The sequence below is a fragment of the Calidris pugnax genome, unplaced genomic scaffold (genome assembly GCF_001431845.1).
Source record: "Calidris pugnax isolate Ruff unplaced genomic scaffold, ASM143184v1 scaffold103, whole genome shotgun sequence".
In the NCBI taxonomy this organism is placed as follows: domain Eukaryota; kingdom Metazoa; phylum Chordata; class Aves; order Charadriiformes; family Scolopacidae; genus Calidris; species Calidris pugnax.
Genome location: NW_015090990.1, coordinates 19781896 through 19800184, shown reverse-complemented (window position 1 = coordinate 19800184; position 18289 = coordinate 19781896). Strand labels below are relative to the sequence as shown.

The window sequence follows — 18289 nt, the reverse complement described above, 5'->3', positions numbered from 1 at the left end:
CATAGTTCTTGATAAATGGTGTACTTCTAAATAGATAATATGGATTTGTTTACTGCATGCAACTGTGGTATTTGTTAGAAGGTTGGGGGATTGTTTTTGCTGGGTGTTTTTTTTTTTTTTTTTTTTTTGCTGTAATGTTCTTATGAAAAGTATTGCATTACATTGATGTTTTTGCATGTAGTAACTGGACATCTACTGGACCCATATCATACTTATCACACTCCATTATTTGTTATCGGTGTGATTAAAATGTAGATTATTTTATGTACTGCTTCCACTAAGATACCATTTATCATTTGAATAACTAACCATACTAAACATATTCTGAAGAAAATTGCATAGAGGGTCACAGGTACAAAGTTACTTAGTAGGTATATATTTTATGAAATAACTTCTTTGCGATCTGGAACTTAACAATACTCCTACTAACTACTCAGTGACTTAAGTCACATTTATATTTGATCTAATTTAAGACTGACTTTTTTTCTGGAAGAGGTGACTTTGTTAACCCATGCTTTGCCCTCAGTTCCTCTGCATTCATGCTGTTTATTTAAGGTGTCATTTGCATATCTTGAAGGCTGTGTATGGCTCCTAGAGTCCAAGAAAATTAAGTGACTGTTAAACATGGTCGAAGTCACAGATATATCAGATGATAGCATGTTGATATCTATGGAGAGATTGTTGCTGCATTTCAGTGTTAAGAATGCTCTTACCGCCTTTGACATTCATTATTTTATCTCTTTCTGAGAAATTGATATGTCTTTCAAAGTTTACAGACATTTTACTGAATTTAGTAGTTGCTAGTATACATGATCTTGCACACAACTGTCCTTAGAATCTGACATAAATTATGATTACTTGTGGGTAAGAGATGACACCTGGAATAATCTTTTTGTCAGAATATGTAATATGTTAACATTTTAGGAGGGGGAAAAGGCTTCTTAGCATCACATACTCGGTTTTGACAGCATTAAGAATTTGGTATATCCACCACAGAACAGAGCATAGACCTAAACTGCAATGTTATGTTTAATGTTGCTATTCAGAAAAATAAAGCATGTTAAGTTGTACGTTTGGGTGGTTTACTTAAGCATGACTATATCATACTTTTACCACTTAAATGATTCTCCTGCTGTTATGCTTGAAACTACGATGTATTTACATTTTGGTGCCTTAACTCACGGCTCTGTTCTAACTGACTTGCATTACACAGACTGTTCCAGCAATTTAAAGCATTTATCTACAATAAAAATCCTTTAGCAAAAGGACGTCCTGTGGGCCAGTTTTAATGAAATAAAATTTTCGAAAAGCCCTAAGGACCTCTTCCCTTGTTTGTAATTGTACAGCCATTTCCCTTTATTACTAGTTGAATAAATTGCATAGTTACAACAATTATCAAATAATTGTTATAAAAAGAAAATTGTAGTGGCAATTACAGAATTTTGTAGAAAAGTAATATTAGATAAAACGATAAATTCTTCCATGTCTCCAGGGGAAAACAGGTGCTTGAAAGAAGAAGGTTTAGCTCTAGTACAGATTGAGTGCTCTGTAACCATGCAGCTTTCTGTACGTTACGTTGACTAGGAAAAGTCTTTATTGCCTGTAGTATGGATGGATTTTATTGCTCTGATCTGTTGTTTTTTCTTAAACCTTAAACTCAATTCTCAAAGTGTGTCAAGTCCAGGAATATCAGTGGTTGTGTCAACAATTGCCCACTTCTATGTGTCTTTACTGGCTGGGGAGGGCAGTACGTTAGAGGTGCTAATGAGAGGAAGAGGAAGGGTTCAGAGTAGAAGGCAACAGAGGGCCGTGGAAGGAATCACCAGAGAACAAGGGAATTATCTTAAGCCATTTTTATTGTATGCTTCAAGATTCCACCTGCAGATGCAGAAAGCTCTCCTTGTGTAACAGCAAAGGTGTGGGCAAATGCAGTGTGTCTAAGTCCTGTGGGTGCTGACAGCCACATGCACCATCTTACGCAGATGGTGACGATCGACTTGGATTTTCAGTATTCTATGCCAGTGAATTGACGTGGGAAGCATTTAGATATGTTTGAGGGCATAGTAATGTTCATAATCCTTGCAAAAAAATGTGGTTTATGGGAAGATGATAATGCTGATTTTATTGACCCTGAAAAAAACTTAATTCGATGAAAGCTTTTCTTTTTTTGTCCAAAACATAGAATCGTAGAATTGTCCAGGCCAGAAGGGACCTCCAAAGGTCATCTAGTCTGACCTCCCCGCAGCCAGCAGGGACACCCCCAACTAGACCAGGTTGCCCAGGGCCTCATCGAGCCTCACCTTGAGTATCTCCAGGGCATGGGCAACCTGTTCCAGTGGTCCTCCACCCTCACAGTAAAGAACTTTCTCCTCATCTCCAATCTAAATCTGCTCCCCTCCAGCTTAAAGCCATTGCCTCTCATCCTGTCACTACAGGCCTTTGTAAACAGGCTCTCCCCGGCCTTCCTGCAGGCCCCCTCAGGTACTGGAAGGCCGCTATTAGGTTTCCCCGGAGCCTCCTCTTCTCCAGGCTGAACAACCCCAGCTCCCTCAGCCTGTCCTCATAGCAGAGGTGCTCCAACCCCCTGATCATCCTCGTGGCCCTCCTCTGGACCTGCTCAGGTCCATGTCTTTCCTATATTGAGGGCTCCAGACCTACACACAATGCTCCAGGTGAGGTCTCACCAGAGCAGAGTAAAGCAGAAGAATCACCTCTCTTGACCTGCTAGCAGTGCCTCTTTTGATGCAGCTCAGGGTATGATTTGCCTTCTGGGCTGCAACTGCACACTGCCTGCTCATGTACAGCTTCTCATCCACCGGGACCCTCAAGTCCCTTTCCTCAGGGCTGCTTTCTAATACCTCACCCCCTAGTCTGTACTGATGGCAAGGATTGTTCTGGCCCAGGTGCAGAACCTTGCACTTGTTGAACCTCATGAGGTTCACCTGGGCCCACCTCTCCAGCCTGTCCAGGTCAAATAACGACGTCTATCTGAGATACTTGATATAGCTTTCTAAATAGACTTGATATACTGATACAGCTTTCCAAATATGCTGATAAAGCATAAAATAAATGAGGCAGAGTGGTAGAAAAACCTCTCCAGCTGTGCCAAGGGTTCTGTTTGCTGTGAGGATGCAGTTAATTAGGAAACCTATACAGTTATAGTCTAATACTTGAGGGGTGGGAAAGTGCATGGTTTATTGGATTTACTTGACAACATAGTTACAATGAATATTAGATTTAGCTTAATTGATACATGCTACCCACTCCAGTTATCCTTCCTGTTAACCTGATGTGTAAATATACATACATACAACTTCAAAACATGTGTTGACATTGTGATCTCCTCTGTCAGATACTTGTCTTTTTGTTGGTGGTTTGCTCTATTCCTGGGTTATTAATTTTCTTTTAGTAGCTAATTTTGCATAGAACATATGTTCACTTTATTCTGCACTTGCTTTTTGTTGCAACTCAAATGTATTGGATGTTATTTGCCATAGAATATGGAGCAGTGATACTTGAAATGACATGTATTCGGTGGTAACATGCAAGTATTTAATACCTGAAGGACAACAAAAATAACTCTTACGTGTATTTGAAATAATAATAGTATTGATCTTAGTGGGTCAAATACTGTCTGTGACAGTGTGCTCTCAAGTATTTCAGAGCTGAAAATGGCACGCTAAGCAATTCAAGACACCAGTTCTCACAGAACAGGCCCAGATTAAGAAATAAAATTTTAATAGTGTGTAAGTACAGAAAACTAAAATAAAGACATTAGTAGTTAAGTTAATGTAAAATGCACAAATGTAAAAAAAAAAATGTTTTCTTGCCCTCTGACATAGCGTTATTTCTTTTTTTCTGGATGTTTTCATCGTGGTATAGTGTTAGGTTATACATTTGGATTTTAAAAAATCCAGAAGTTAATTTTTACACCATCTTCTATTGTTAGAAGATTATAAACCTCTCATGATCCAGGTGTTTCTATTAGCTTGGCCTAGATTCAAAATTGAAAAATTATTTTAATAAGAGACACATGGTAAGAGCTTATGTGATCTGACTGTGTAAACATTGAATGTTGATCAATGAAAAGTGGCTAATATTAACTACTTTTCTTATAAATATTGCCTAATTTTGTTGTTGCAAGCTCTGGTAAGTATCCATGGGTCTCTTCTTTCCTATGTACATGTAGGCATGCAACCTATGCAACTGCTTATGTTTTTTTTTAGTAGAAATATAAATAGTAGAAGTACTTTGTTTTTAAAGTTAAAAAAAAAAAAGGAAAGATCACTGAAACATGACATAGACAAAAAATTCAAATTTATGATTGACAGCCATAGTGTCCATTGTGGTTTTAAGTGTTTACAAAATTGTATTGAGCAGTCTTCTGCAAGTTTAAATTTTCTGCCTATCAAACTGCTGCAATCTTAACATTTCCAATTTCATTTTGTGTTCATTTAGAAGTGTTTTTCATATGTATATACACACAAGCATGTATACAGTAAGTGTGTATATGAACATATGTTCCAGTACATGTACTAAGTGTTTGTGGAGTTAGTGCATGGAATGTTTCCTTTGATGTCCTAGGTAGATGAATTGCATCTGAACTTAAATAAAAGTGCTTTTTAAGAAATAATGTTTTGGTGCCCCCAAACTTGTAAGCGTATAAAATCAAGCTAAAAATGAGAAGCAGTTGTGCAAGAACAGAAGTTTTGTTGTCTGTTTAAATTATTATGGCAAAGTTGCTCAGTATTCTTTATGTTAAGATTTTATATTTGCAATTGGATTTTAATCATAGAATGTGTGTTGCCTCTGTGTCTCTTCAGCTTTTTTAGGAGGAGCAGCAAACCTCTATCGGCTGCTGAAAGAGGGGAACTAATATGTTGGGTTTTTTAGTCGTCATCTTGTGTATGGAAGCAAAGTTTTCTCTTCTAGTTATGCGTTATGTTAAATCTGTACTGAAAATCTTGGTCATATGATTACTTAGGCAAATATTTTAGGTATACGAGCACTCTAATTTCAGTAATTATGTTTTTGTGTTTTGGTATAAAGTACCTATACAAGTGTGTGGAACATCAAGGACTAAAAATGCACCGAGTTAGTATACAGAAGATTTCCATCCCAAAATACTAGATTAGATGTACATTTTAAAAAGAAACCTTTTTTTGTAACAAGTTGATGTGGAAAATTTTGCATTGAGTCTTTTGCCCATCAATTTTATATGCTGCTACTAAAGCCAGGCTTTTGTTGAAGGACTAGGAATTTTTTTTCAACTGGGCAAAAAAAAAAAGTATTATGTATTTACATTTTTGCAGAAAGCATGATCCTTTTCTCCCTCTTTCTTTTTTTAACAAAAGAACTTGCTTCAATTTATTATACGTGTCTAACCATACAATTATCAATGCAGCATCCCATAACTAATGCTGACCCACTTTCCCAGAAAAAGATGTTCATTGTGCATTTGAAAGGTTGAAAAGGTTTTTGTGGTTTAAATGTTGTTACATATTTTACAGCATTAGGATCTATGGAATATTTTGACAACTGCAACAGTTCAATGAAGTTGGTAATTTCTTCTTTTAATTATTTTTCATTGAACAGATTTGGAGTTAAATTTTTAAGACTTGTGTTCTGGTATATTATACAGGAACATTTTGCTGAAATGTATCATGATTTTTTTTTTTTTAATCTTATTGCAAGTTAGCTAGAGACTGACTTTAAAGCTATTAGCCTTTAGGCATAAGGTAACCACTGGCACATAATTTTGGCAGAACAGTGTGGTGTTCCTTTCAGCTAGTGATCGTACGTGTACGACTGCGCATCCTCTCGTAGATGAGCTGATGCACGGGCTTCAAAGATTATCGGCAACACCCTAATCTGCATACAGAGTGGGAAATGAGACTGGCTTTATGCATTTCACTAAGTAAATACTGGTTGATATAAAGCTTCAGTTTTTTTCCACTTCCTTTCCCATTCCCATACTAAACAGTGCAGGTAGCGTCTTGGGCTGTTTGAGATACATTACATGGAGTTTTGTTATCTAAATACAATATCTTTAATTTTAAAATACCTTCTCCAGATGCATTGTTTCCACTTGTGTATGTGATGCCACTGTTTGTTAAACTTCCTGAAAAAATTTTACTTGGCTACTTAAAAATTAAAAATAATTATTAAGAACTCCCTCCCAGTAGACCATGTGCTATTTTTTTACCTCCCACCCCTCTTTCAAGGTCTTGCTATAAGAATTTGTGGAAGGTCACCTGTCAAAGACCTGTAAAAAGCTGCCATTTTTAACTGGCAGCTGCTAAATTTGAGAATGGGGTGGGGGAAGCCCCAAAATAACACCCCTTGTCCTCCCAAAAATCCCAAACCAACCAACCCTAAGAATTAAGTTTCACTAGCATCCTTATTAAGTTGGTTTTAGATTTTTTTTCCTTATATTGTTAGCACAATGACGTACTCTATGATGTGAAATTCTATTTTTCTAACTATCTAATTTTTAATAGGTATGACATTAATCGGATATTAATCCAATCAGATATTTTTGATTAAATGCAATTATTTTCATAGTAAGGGGTAACACTTTATTTTAAGTCTTCAATCTAAATTCTTAGAATGGGCGCTAGCCATGGAAATATTTTAACTTCAGTAGCTTGAACTTTCCTATGCTCAGCTGTGTTGGTAATGTAAGAATACCTTTGGGTTACTAATCTGTAAAGAGTTAGTGTTTTCATTATAATTATCCTGATTGTAGTTACTTTTGTATTTTTTGCTTTAACTACTACATTTACTTATGCTAAACACGTAAAGTTGAATAGAGAGCACTTAAAATAAAGCATACCTTTTTCAGTTTAAATTCATTTCCAACATACAGGTGTTTGATAAGACTCTTATAGGATTATTTAATTTAAATTATAATTAAAGATTTACTTATCTAACACTTTAATTTTTCATTAATATATGAAATGATTGTAGTACCTTATTCTTAGTTAGCCTCATAACTTAGTTATATGCATTAAAAATCCTAATACTGTTAAGTGAACTTATGTCTGTCTTATGTTAACAATTTTTGTAAATTATTTTTTCTTTTTTTGCAGCAAGGAGCAAATAACGCAGAAAAATTTGACTACGTAAGTTAATGTTACAACATTCCTTTTTTAACTAAATTCAGTGGTAAAAGTTTCAAGGTAGCAAGGGAATTGCAAGTGAAATTTAATAATTTCAAATGGCTTGTTTTTTTATCTGTACTTGGTTGTTTAAACGTTTAGTGTGTTGTATTGCATCTGTAAAATTGTGTTACAAGATTTAGGGTAAGGCTGGATTGAAATTTGATTAATTATAACTTTTTAATGTCTGAAAACGTTAGCATGCTTTTCCCTTCCTCCTCCCTGTCTCTAACAGGTGATGCAATTCATGAATAAAATGGCTGGTAATGAGTATGTTGGATTCAGTAATGCTACGTAAGTATTTTTTATTTACTTAATGAAGTTAGATGGAAAATTATAGTTGGCAGTTGCCAACTGATACTTGGCATATTGAGTTTATGGAAAAGTTCAGTTATTTACATTGAAACCATCATTTCATCCCTAATGTTTGAGAGTGTCTGACTTAAAATTTACAAGAACTGAAGTTGTGCATGTCTCTGACATCAGTGTGGCTATATCTCACATAAAAATGTTGGTTACCTCTTTGAAACATTATTCTGTCTTGGAATACTCTGTGCTCAGTACTCTGGTACTATGGCAGAGAGAGCTGTAAGTGCAACTCTTGCTTTCCTGGCATTCATGTTAAAGAATTAAACTCTGCATGTTGATGGTTGCGTATGAAATATTCAGAAAGCATGCTTTATACAATTGGGACTCTCTTTATGCTTTTTTTGTTTTGCTGATTTAAATTCTTTTCTAAAACAATTCCCCAAATCTTGTGAGCTTTTGGAGGCAGCACTGGGTAAATTATAAAGATTCCATATAACAGAGTAGTTTCTAGGTTGCTAGCTGGACCGCAGGTGTGGAGAAGCAGAATGAGATATCTAGTGTTTCTCGTGAGGTTTGTTAATGTTCAAGTGTTTACTGTGGAAGGAAACAGACAGGTGAGAATTACCTACCCTTGTATGCACATAAAGATTCCTCCTTTAGGCTTTATCCTGAACTTAATTGTCACAATAAACACTGCAGCCATCAGTCTGGTTGATGTTTGGCCTGCAGCTTCATCATCAGGTTCCTCTCTAGTTTGGTCGGCGTCGGCAGGGAATGATGGTTTCACTACAGCTGCTTGTGAGGTGTTTCATTCCACTATGGCCTCTCCAGAAACGCTTCTAAAAGTAGCATCTTATTGCCTTATCTCCAAGTCTGCTTATGTATGTGTGGGTAAGAAGTGCTGTGTGTTATTTGGATGTCAGAGCTAATTCACTCCAACTGGGTGTACTGGGGTGAGCTTCTATGGTGACTTCTGTCCTGTTAGTAGAATGTTTGTGTTCAGAAGTAATTTATCCTTTCCATGCAGTGTTACTGAATTACATTACGTGTCTCTGAAGTTCAACGGTTTTTTGAAAGTTTTACATGTTGCCTTGTCTCATTTTTACTTTTTTTTATTATTTTAAGATTCCAGTCCGAAAGAGAGAGTGGAGATAGAAACTTTGCAATTGGCTATTACTTGAAAGAAAAAAAGGTTGGTCTCTTGTTTATTGTATTCTGAAGACTGTATGGTGGGGGTTTTTCATAGTCTGTGAAGATTTTTGATTTATTTTATGTACAGTATGGCAGAAGTTGCTGTCATTTATAGTGTGATACTTACCCTAATACAACACGTGTTATCTCTTTTCTGTATCATAGCCATGATAATTTGTTTTATTTCTTTTAAAATGCATAATCTGTATTGTACAGATGACTTTACAAAACTCCTAGATGCATTTTACAGTTTACTGATCTAGAGATGTTGAAAGCTGTGGTGAAAAATACTTGAATACCTTGCTCAATGACCTCACCGCACTGTTACTTTTAAATCTGACATGATTTAATATTTCTACTTGTTACATTTAAATAAATATTTAATTTAGAATCTTAAATATAAATGCTTAATATGCTGACAAGAATATTGCTTGATTTATGTATCCCTAAAAGCAGTATTTAAAAAAAAAAATAAGAAAAAATCACAATTTTACCTAAAGACTCTATTTTTCTTTCTCAGTGCTTTCCTGAAGGCACCGATATGGTTGCTATACTAGACTTCTATTTTCAGGTAACTGACTTTAAAATTGAGATTCATTATAGACTTAGAATTACTATTATAAGCAGTAGAAGCTGATTTGTTCATAGATATGAAGGCTTTAATGGGTTATAGTTAAACTTGTCAGCTTCTGTTAAACTCTGCTTGGAAATGAATGATGTATATTTGATGTATCCAGATTTGCTATTGTTAAGTGATGCACTTAGGTGTCTTTATTGCTAATGCAAACTAGCAATAGACTTTAAAACACTAGTAGTTAGAACCTTAAAATGTCTTGTATTACTTCAGTGAGTTTGACAAAATATTTCTGCTTCTTTGGGTTGCTGCTCTTTATTGTACTGTGAAGGACTTGAAACTCTGTGTGTAACTAAAATAGTATGTGCATGCTCTATTGTAAGCTCAAGGGTAGTGTTATAAATGAAATAATATGAATATCTCCTCCTTTTTGTTTAATTCAATACTTATGAGTAAAACAAAGAATCGAGTCATATATTCTCCCCTCCCCCATTTTTTTTTCTTTTTCACTTTCAGCAAGTTATTTGCAACTGTCACAAAATGAGAACTTGCCAAGTGTGAGGTATTTCCTCAGTAAGGGCTTCCTAATGTTCAGCTCTGCTGCATGTAGTTCTCAAGAGGCAGTTCAAGTTGTGTTACCGATTCAGTCCATCTGGGATAGATTAAAAAGAAATCCAGAGTTTAGTTCTCAAAACGAATCTGGTTTTGATTCATGAGACTTGCTTTTACTTATGCAAATTATAAACAGTATTTTTTTTAAATGCAAATTTTATCTGATTCTTTTTTTATTGGGACGCACCTGCTCTAATCTTTGAATGAAATGAGTGTTTATGAAGCAAGGTATATGAGACTAGCCTTAGCTGACCTCTTGTTGAGTTGGAACCAGGTACAAGTTAATAGTCTACTCTGAACTTCTGTCATTAGAGAACAAAACTGATAACTTATTTGAATTGACTCTTTAAACGTGTTTTTTAAACGCTTCCTATCCCACTGCCTCAAGTCCTGATACACTTCTGAGTGCAAGGCTATTCATAGTTTAAGAAATGCCAAAACTAACTTTTCTGATGTATTTTGATTTGGCCTCATATTAGTGCATTATGACCTCTGATTTCATGACTACGTCATTCTGGTTTGTTTTTTTTTTAATTCCACCTTGCAAAATCCCCTTTTTCACTCCATACTTGGGAAAGAGCAGCTCATACACGAGCAGCAATTCTATTTTCTTTTCTTCTCATTGTACACCACTTAATTTCCAACACTCAGATTCTACTTAGAAGCCTAGTTATTTCTTCTCTTTGAGTTTTCTGTAACGTTCCTTCCCCCATTGTGTAACTGGGAACTTTCTGAACAGGAATAAACTTGTTTTCCTATTGTCTCTGTAAAGTGAGGACAGATTATTCTTATTTTAGAGAACCGAGGTACAAAATGCAGGCGCTTAAACTGAGAACCTAGAAACACTTTTTTCAAAGTAGGTGATATTATGTAATACTTCATATGTTTAAAACACAGTTGCCATTTTAGATGCGTCTCTGACAATCTCTTGATTTGCAACTCCAGTTGATTGGACTAGGATGTATTGAGTTTGGCACCCGGAAAATAAGAATTCCAGGTAGTAACCACTCATGCAAACTTGGCGTAGGTAACTTCATGAAAGTATCATGTAATGACTGTTTGGCAGAAGCAAGAATACAAGCACTAGTCTGTTTACTTTTCAGAGTAGCATTTCAGGTTGAAACCAGCTTATCTTTTGGTTTCTACAGAAATGAGGCAGCATCAGGTGATGGCATCACATCACATTTCCTGATGTGTCACCAAAGTATGTATAGTCTGTACTGAAGCAGGGATCCTGGGAGAAACTTATCGTATGGTTGTATCATTAATGTATCAGAAAGTATATATGAGAGAAAGGTGAAATAAGGCTGCATCAGCAGGAAGTGCTGGCATTAAAACTTGCATGTGCTAGAATTTGCAGCTTTAAAATATACTTTTAATAGATACGTGTGGTCTTCTAAGGCTTAACTAAAAAAAAACCCACACAAAACAAACTCAAATTGAACAAAACAGTCATTCTGTGGCTTTGCCATTTAAGCAGATGCAAAATACTGAGATTGTTTTCCAGACCTTTTCTTCTCAAAGGAAAATAATGGGGGGCGGGGGGAGGAATCAAGTGAAGACACTAACCTGTGTAAAATACTATCCCAAACTATTAAGAGGGCTTACAAACACTGTTGCTGGGATCTTTATACTAGGAAGATTCAGACCATATTAGTTGATGCTACTAGCATCACCTGTAACAAATGTTATGCTACAAGTTATTTTATGAAATGTTATTTCTGTAGAGTCATGTTATTGATCCTGCTTTATTGTGCTAGAATCATCTGTTCTTATAATCTCAATTTCTTTTTCATAAGCTTTGCTCAATAGAAGTAACGTGTGAGTCGGCAAGTGTGATGGCAGCAACTCTGGCTAATGGTGGCTTTTGCCCGATCACTGGTGAGAGAGTACTGAGTCCTGAAGCAGTCCGGAACACCTTGAGTTTAATGCATTCCTGTGGCATGTATGACTTCTCAGGGCAGTTTGCCTTCCATGTAAGTAATTTTCAGATATTAATTATACTGACCAGGAAGATTAATCTGTGCTATTGTTTCCCATGTTCCAGGGCTGGCTTGCTTCTGAGGTAGGGGAGAGGGCATTACATTAATTGTTTAGAAATTGACTAGTAGACCATACCTTTTGGTACTTGCTCTTCTCTGCCACTTCATGTTTGAGAATCCTTTTCATGTTGAAAATTAAATACTGTCCTTTAAGAGCTTGTTCATGAGAGAAACAGGTGATTGATGCAGATGCTACTGGAAACAGCATAGCTGAAGAAATCTTGCTATATGGGAGTAAAGGATGGCAGAAAGCCTTTGCAGACAGTTGCTTTTTCACCATTAACTCAGGCTGTTTAATGAATTATTCTCATGTGCTGTAGAAGTGGCTGTCATACACAGCATATGTACCGTGCTTCTATTTTCCAGCAGTTACGTTTCTTATATATATGAGTATCTCAAGTTGTACTGCATCTTATTTTTGTCTTCAGCATTTTGTTTTGAGTGTTTTTAGTTTTTCCTCATTGCATACATGTAAAACTGATTATGCCTTGTGTGACTTAAAGGTTATTGCTTACTGGGCTATGGGGATACGTGACATGTTAGTTCCTACTGGAAAAAAGGAATACCTTTATCCAGATTGTAAATATGTAGGCTATTGTGTGGTTTTTATGGTTAAGACTCTTCTGTTTTCTTGGGGTTTTGTTTTTTCCTCATTGCATACATGTAAAACTGATTATGATGCTTTGTGTGACTTAAAGGTTATTGCTTACTGGGCTGCGGGGATATGTGACATGTTAGTTCCTATTGGAAAAAAGGAATACTTTTATCCAGATTGTAAATACGTAGGCTATTGTGTGGTTTTTATGGACAGACTCTTCTGTTTTCTTGGGTTTTTGTTTTCACCTTTTCCAATCAAGGTTTTTTTAATGTATACAGCTTTGTACTACTCTCTTGTTGCAAACTGTTTGTGACAGATACAATTGTGTACTACCGCTTAGTCATAATTGCTTTTTTTATAATAGATTTGAATTATCTCTTTCACTGTATTACTGACTCCCTGTGTTTCTGAGAGCAAATGAGTTTATGATCGCGTAGCTCGGATTGCCGCAAACTGTGCTTCAGGTTACTGTCTATCTAAAAAGAAATAACTAGTAATAATTTCCCAGTTGAAATTACTTTCCAATGCTACATAATAATCTTAAGTAAAATCCTGGTGCATTGTGTTACAATAGTGAAGAATATTTGCAGAGGACAGTAATTCTCTAATTTTTCTATAGGTTGGTCTTCCTGCAAAATCTGGAGTTGCTGGTGGGATTCTTCTGGTTGTTCCTAATGTCATGGGCTTGATGTGCTGGTCACCTCCTTTGGACAAGATGGGCAACAGTGTTAAAGGAATTCATTTTTGTCATGTAAGCAGCATTCACTTTAGTGTTTTGGTTTCGGTTTGTTGTTTTTTTCTTTTTCTTTTGCTTCAGTTAGTATTGCTGAGATCTAACAATTAAATAGTGATTAATTACTCTTCCATGCATAGCAAGATTCATCTGATCCAAGGGTGAACAGTCAATAAAAGATGTTTGAATTTTAGTAATAATTAACACTAATTCAGTGCAATGCCAAAAGCACTGGAGAATTTAATTGTAGAAAAGCTTTGAAATGGAACACTTCATGAAGTAGCAAAGGAGCTGGTCTTTCTGTATGCTGCATTAGAAGCTGTAGAGCTTTATTTAAGACTACTTTTCCTTGCCAGTCATAAAGGAAACAATTTTCAGAACATTGGAAATGCAACTCTTATTTCATGACAATAAAAGAAAAAAAGATTCCATGAAATATTGCTGCTCTGATATATTTTTTTTTAAACAGACATTTTTGAATAATCTGACCTAAAAAAGGTCTTCATACATCACACCCTGTTGTGTTTTTCCTAGCTTTGTCTCTTGCTTTTGAAAGGGCTGTGAATAATGAAGGTGCTTTGTGCGAGAGGAGAATGGTTGTGGGGTTTTTTAGTTTGGTGTGGGTTTTTTTTTTCTGAACCCCAAAAGCCACAGAAAAACAAACAAACATAAAAACCCCACCTTTTTCATTTTCTCCCCAAACCCACGTTGTGATACTGATTCAGTAATAAGAAATGGGGGGGAAGTCTCAAAAATGAGAATAGTAGGCTATCTAGATCCCAGTAGGAAATGTAATTTTATTGGTAATGCACTGGAAGTTGAAGGCATAACAGGCTTTTTCTTGTTGGTTTTTTGTTTATTTGTGGTTTTGTTTTGTTGTGTGTTTTTTGGTTTTTTTTTTGGTTTTTTGGGTTTTTTTTTTTTTTTGTTTTTTTGTTTTTTTTTTTGGTTTTTTTTGTTTTTTTTTTTTTTTTTTTTAAGTAGTGATAACAGTTAAGCTGCAGTGGTACTAGTTTGGATGAACTTCAGTTCCTGGGGTGAAGACTTGTATGTCTTCACTTAGTTTATTGATAACAGCGTGGGATTCACAGTATGCAAGGGTTTAGTTCATGTGGATGAACAGCAGTTAAAACTGTTCATACTTCTATTTATCTGACATCTGTACAGCTGCAAAGTAAGAGTACTAAGAAGTTACTAACTGTAGTTTAAGTGCTTTGAGACTGTTCATATTAAATAGTCTTGTACTTGATAATATAAATATAAAATCATAGAAACAATAGATAGGTGAGAGATTTACTGCAGTTATAATAAGACCTAAAAACTGATAGATCATCATGGCACACAAGTAATATGTAACATTCACTTTTAAAAATACAACAGCATAGCAAAGTTCTGTAATTGCAACATTTCATATTGTAATTCAAAGTGAACTAAAATCAATTGTCACACCTTCTCTTGTTTTATTCTTTTGATTGAATTTAAAAGTTTAATGTAGTAGACTAATCCAGACTATTCTTTCTGTTCCTGAAATGTTTAATACAATGGGAGTAGAAATATATTAAAACAGATATTTTGCAAATTGCTACCTGTTTTGTACTCCTTTTGAAAGGAGTTTAAAGGTGTTGTTAGAACTTAGTCATATCATTGTGTTATGTTCAAAAGACCTTACCAACATTGGTACTAAATTATTAAATATGCTTCTCTTATGATTGATTTAAGTTACTAGGGTGTAATGTAAAACATAAGTGGTAGTATTATTGCAATCTCATATGCATTTGACTATCTTATACAAATAATAATGTATGTTCTGTAAATATTTGCAGGATCTGGTTTCTTTGTGCAATTTCCATAACTACGATAATTTGAGACACTTTGCAAAAAAGCTTGATCCTCGCAGAGAAGGCGGTGATCAGCGGGTAAGTTAATGTGTGTGCTTAGTGAGTATTGCTTCTAGACATCACAAGTACAGAAAGTTCTTCTTTAAGTGCAAAACTGCTCAATGACATGTATTGCATCAAAGCTTTCAAATAAACTTGTTAGCTTTACTAGTGGACACTTACCTGGGTGGACCACACTATCACAGGGGTTTGTCTAGTAGAATTTCATATTAGATTTGTGACTCCCATTTCATGCAGTTCATCTCCCTTGCTAAAGTAAATATACAGCATCTGATAAAAGTGGCAAGGAGTTTTACTGTTCTGGTTGCCTTTAATAAAGATTTGACCAGCTGGTGGGCTTAGCCTTTCTGTTTTGTGCTGCAATCAATGCATGAGATGTCTGTTTAGCATTTTTTCACAGTGATATCTCTGAGGCCACATGACTTGCTGGGAGTTGCACAGGCAGTGAATTCAGGTATTATATTGCTGTAGACGAGTGCCTGTTACTAAGGAAGCTGTGTAAGCCATCTCTGGGAATGAACTGAATCCACTCCAGCTACATGTACACAAGATAAAAGCTTGTGTAAGGGTGCTTGAGATACGGAAAACCTTTCTGCTTTTATTATGATTAATGTTTTGACTAAGGCATGAAGATTTCAATAGGAGAAGATACAATAGAATGATTTTTAAAGTTTTTCTATTTGCATGTATGCATCTAAAAAAATAGCCAATTTGGAATTTTTTTATAACTGGAAAAGAAAAAAATAAGTTTGTGTGAGGAATTGAAAAACTTGACTCTGTTAGGATTGACTGCAAGTATGGATTTTTTTTTTTCCTTCAAATACACTAATAAATAATGTATGTTGCTTGAACAACTAGCATTCCTTTGGACCAATGGACTATGAGAATCTCCAGCAAGAACTTGCTTTAAAAGAAACAGTATGGAAAAAAGTGTCACCTGAATCAAACGAGGACATCTCCAGAACCGTAGTGTATAGAATGGAAGGTCGGGGAGAGCAAAACTAAACGAATGGGTTCTAGTTTCATTAAATTCTTCATTTTAGAAACCCTCAAGCATCTCTAGATTTAACGTTGATTTGAGTATTGTTTGCCTGGTGTTTCATTTATATATACATTTTGTGTAAATTCTGTATGCTATACCAAAAAGACTGTCAAAGTTCAAGGGGGAGGGGAAAGCACATGCAAACAACAAAACCCAAAGCTGTTAACTGACTTTTCTAGTGACTTAAAACACATTTACTTCTAAAAAGAAAAAGGTAAATCTGAATGTTTTTGAAGATATACCGCTTTTGTGTATATCTGTTTGTTTATATCTGAGAGTTTTAAGTAAATTAACTTTAGAGCTAAGCAAGAACTTAGATATGTCCTCTGATCAGGCTCAGCATATAGAGGATTTTTAATTAAAATATAAAGTAGTGTGAGCAAAACACAGCAAATTCATGACTTTCTAAATAATTGTATACTAAGTGGAGATAGGTTCTGAGTCATGTTATTACTGCATCTTTTTTTTTTAATATGAGCTTTCAAATTGCTTTGAACAGAAGTGGATCTTTTCGATATGCCACACTAGTGGAGATTATATATAATTTTTTTTTCATCAGGCCTTTAATAATTATTAAGGCTAACATTTCATTAAAAAGAGCAAAAATGGCTGGGGAGGACTGAGAGAAGGGGGGAAAAAAACCCTGCCTTGTCTGCAAGTTAACTAGTTCTGTGGAAAGATTTCTTACCAAAGTGTTTTGGGTGTCTTGCTGGCTGCTTGTACTGCCAGCTGGTAGTTATGACTCAGAAGTCTGCCTTACTAATAGTGCTGTGCTCCACCCTAGAGAGGAATGTAAGCAATCTTGGGTTCAGAGTGGCAACCAACCAAGTAGTGAGCAGAAAATACAGTCAGAGTAAAGGAGATAGATAGGTATTATTAAAACTGTTTACAATTAACTTATTTTTCAACTGCTAATGTGTGTGCATGTTCGTATATAAGATCAGAGGTTTCATTTACTTACATATTTTTAAGTTTTTTTTTAAAAAGTTATCATTAATTGCTACTTTTCAAAATGATAATGGGATTGCACCTCTGTCAGCTTGCTAAGAAACAGGACTTGCATTCTTCTACAGGCAACTACATGTGTTTACCTGCATAATTTGATAATTTTGAGTGTATCTTGAAATGGTGTATGTAAGCTTCGAAATAGGCTCAGTAGGCAATGCTGGACAGAGGGCAGACTTGTTAAATTCTTGATATTTGCAGATTAGGTACTTAATGATGCTAAAAATCTTAGGAATTTATTCTATTTTTATAAAGTTTTCCCCTTTAAAAGCTTGCAGATAATTTGATATATCCCACCCCTCGTAGACATCATGCAGAGACATGTTTATAAAACTATTGAAAACTTGTCCAAGTCATGACAAATGGTATTAGCTGCTTGAGTATTTTAAGAGACAGTGACAGATAATGCTTTAGTAACACCTCTGCCCCTTCTCCCTGCCCTCTCCCCCAATCCCTCCTCTTTTAGTTTATCCCAAACTCCAAAATACATTCACATGTGAGTTTTGCGTAAGGGGAGAGTTAGATTTTTTTCCTGCCCCTTTTTGTCCCATTAAAGAAGATGGATAAAGCAAAGCTGATGTTCTCTGAGTAAGCAAGCTGTTCTTAATTACTCTGTTTAGATATTGTTAGTTTTGCATAAACATTTTAAATAAGCTCTGACTAAACCCTGAATAATCTTCATCTAACAGTGTATTGTAAAAGGATGGGCTTCCTGTCTTTGAAGCCTAGGATTAAAATGTTTAAGCGAAACAATACAGAACATCATTGGTCAGTGACTTTGAAGTCCTACTGGGATGAAGAGGTAAATCTGTGGTGCAGATGTCAGTAATAAATGTCAGTCATAAATTGCTGAATAATAGCAATTTGATAGTCTTATCAGTGATGATAACGTTAGGTTTGTCAGTGCTTGTCTTGAAAATAAAGTGAAATAAGTAAAGGCAAAATCTTGATTTATAAAAACATCCCACCCATCTGAGGATTTTGCAGTAAACTAGTAGTTACAGAGACATAACAAGTGTTCAGTTCCTGCAAAGCTTCATGTCTTTACATGAAATGCCCTCAGTTGCGAGGGGGAATGTAATGTGTCTGTGCTGCTAATGAAAAGTATTTACAGTGATGACATGT

At 35.4% G+C, this 18289-nt stretch overlaps 1 protein-coding gene across 1 annotated transcript in view; it reads left to right on the top strand.

Annotated features, from left to right (window-relative positions):
* GLS (glutaminase) overlaps window positions 1–18289 on the top strand; it is an 87265-nt gene that overhangs the window by 46041 nt on the left and 22935 nt on the right. The window contains exons 8-14 of the mRNA XM_014954422.1: window positions 7092–7124; window positions 7396–7454; window positions 8595–8661; window positions 9181–9231; window positions 11646–11822; window positions 13106–13237; window positions 15043–15135. Of these exons, the coding sequence (XP_014809908.1) occupies window positions 7092–7124; window positions 7396–7454; window positions 8595–8661; window positions 9181–9231; window positions 11646–11822; window positions 13106–13237; window positions 15043–15135 (612 nt within the window). The remainder of the gene's footprint in view (window positions 1–7091; window positions 7125–7395; window positions 7455–8594; window positions 8662–9180; window positions 9232–11645; window positions 11823–13105; window positions 13238–15042; window positions 15136–18289) is intronic.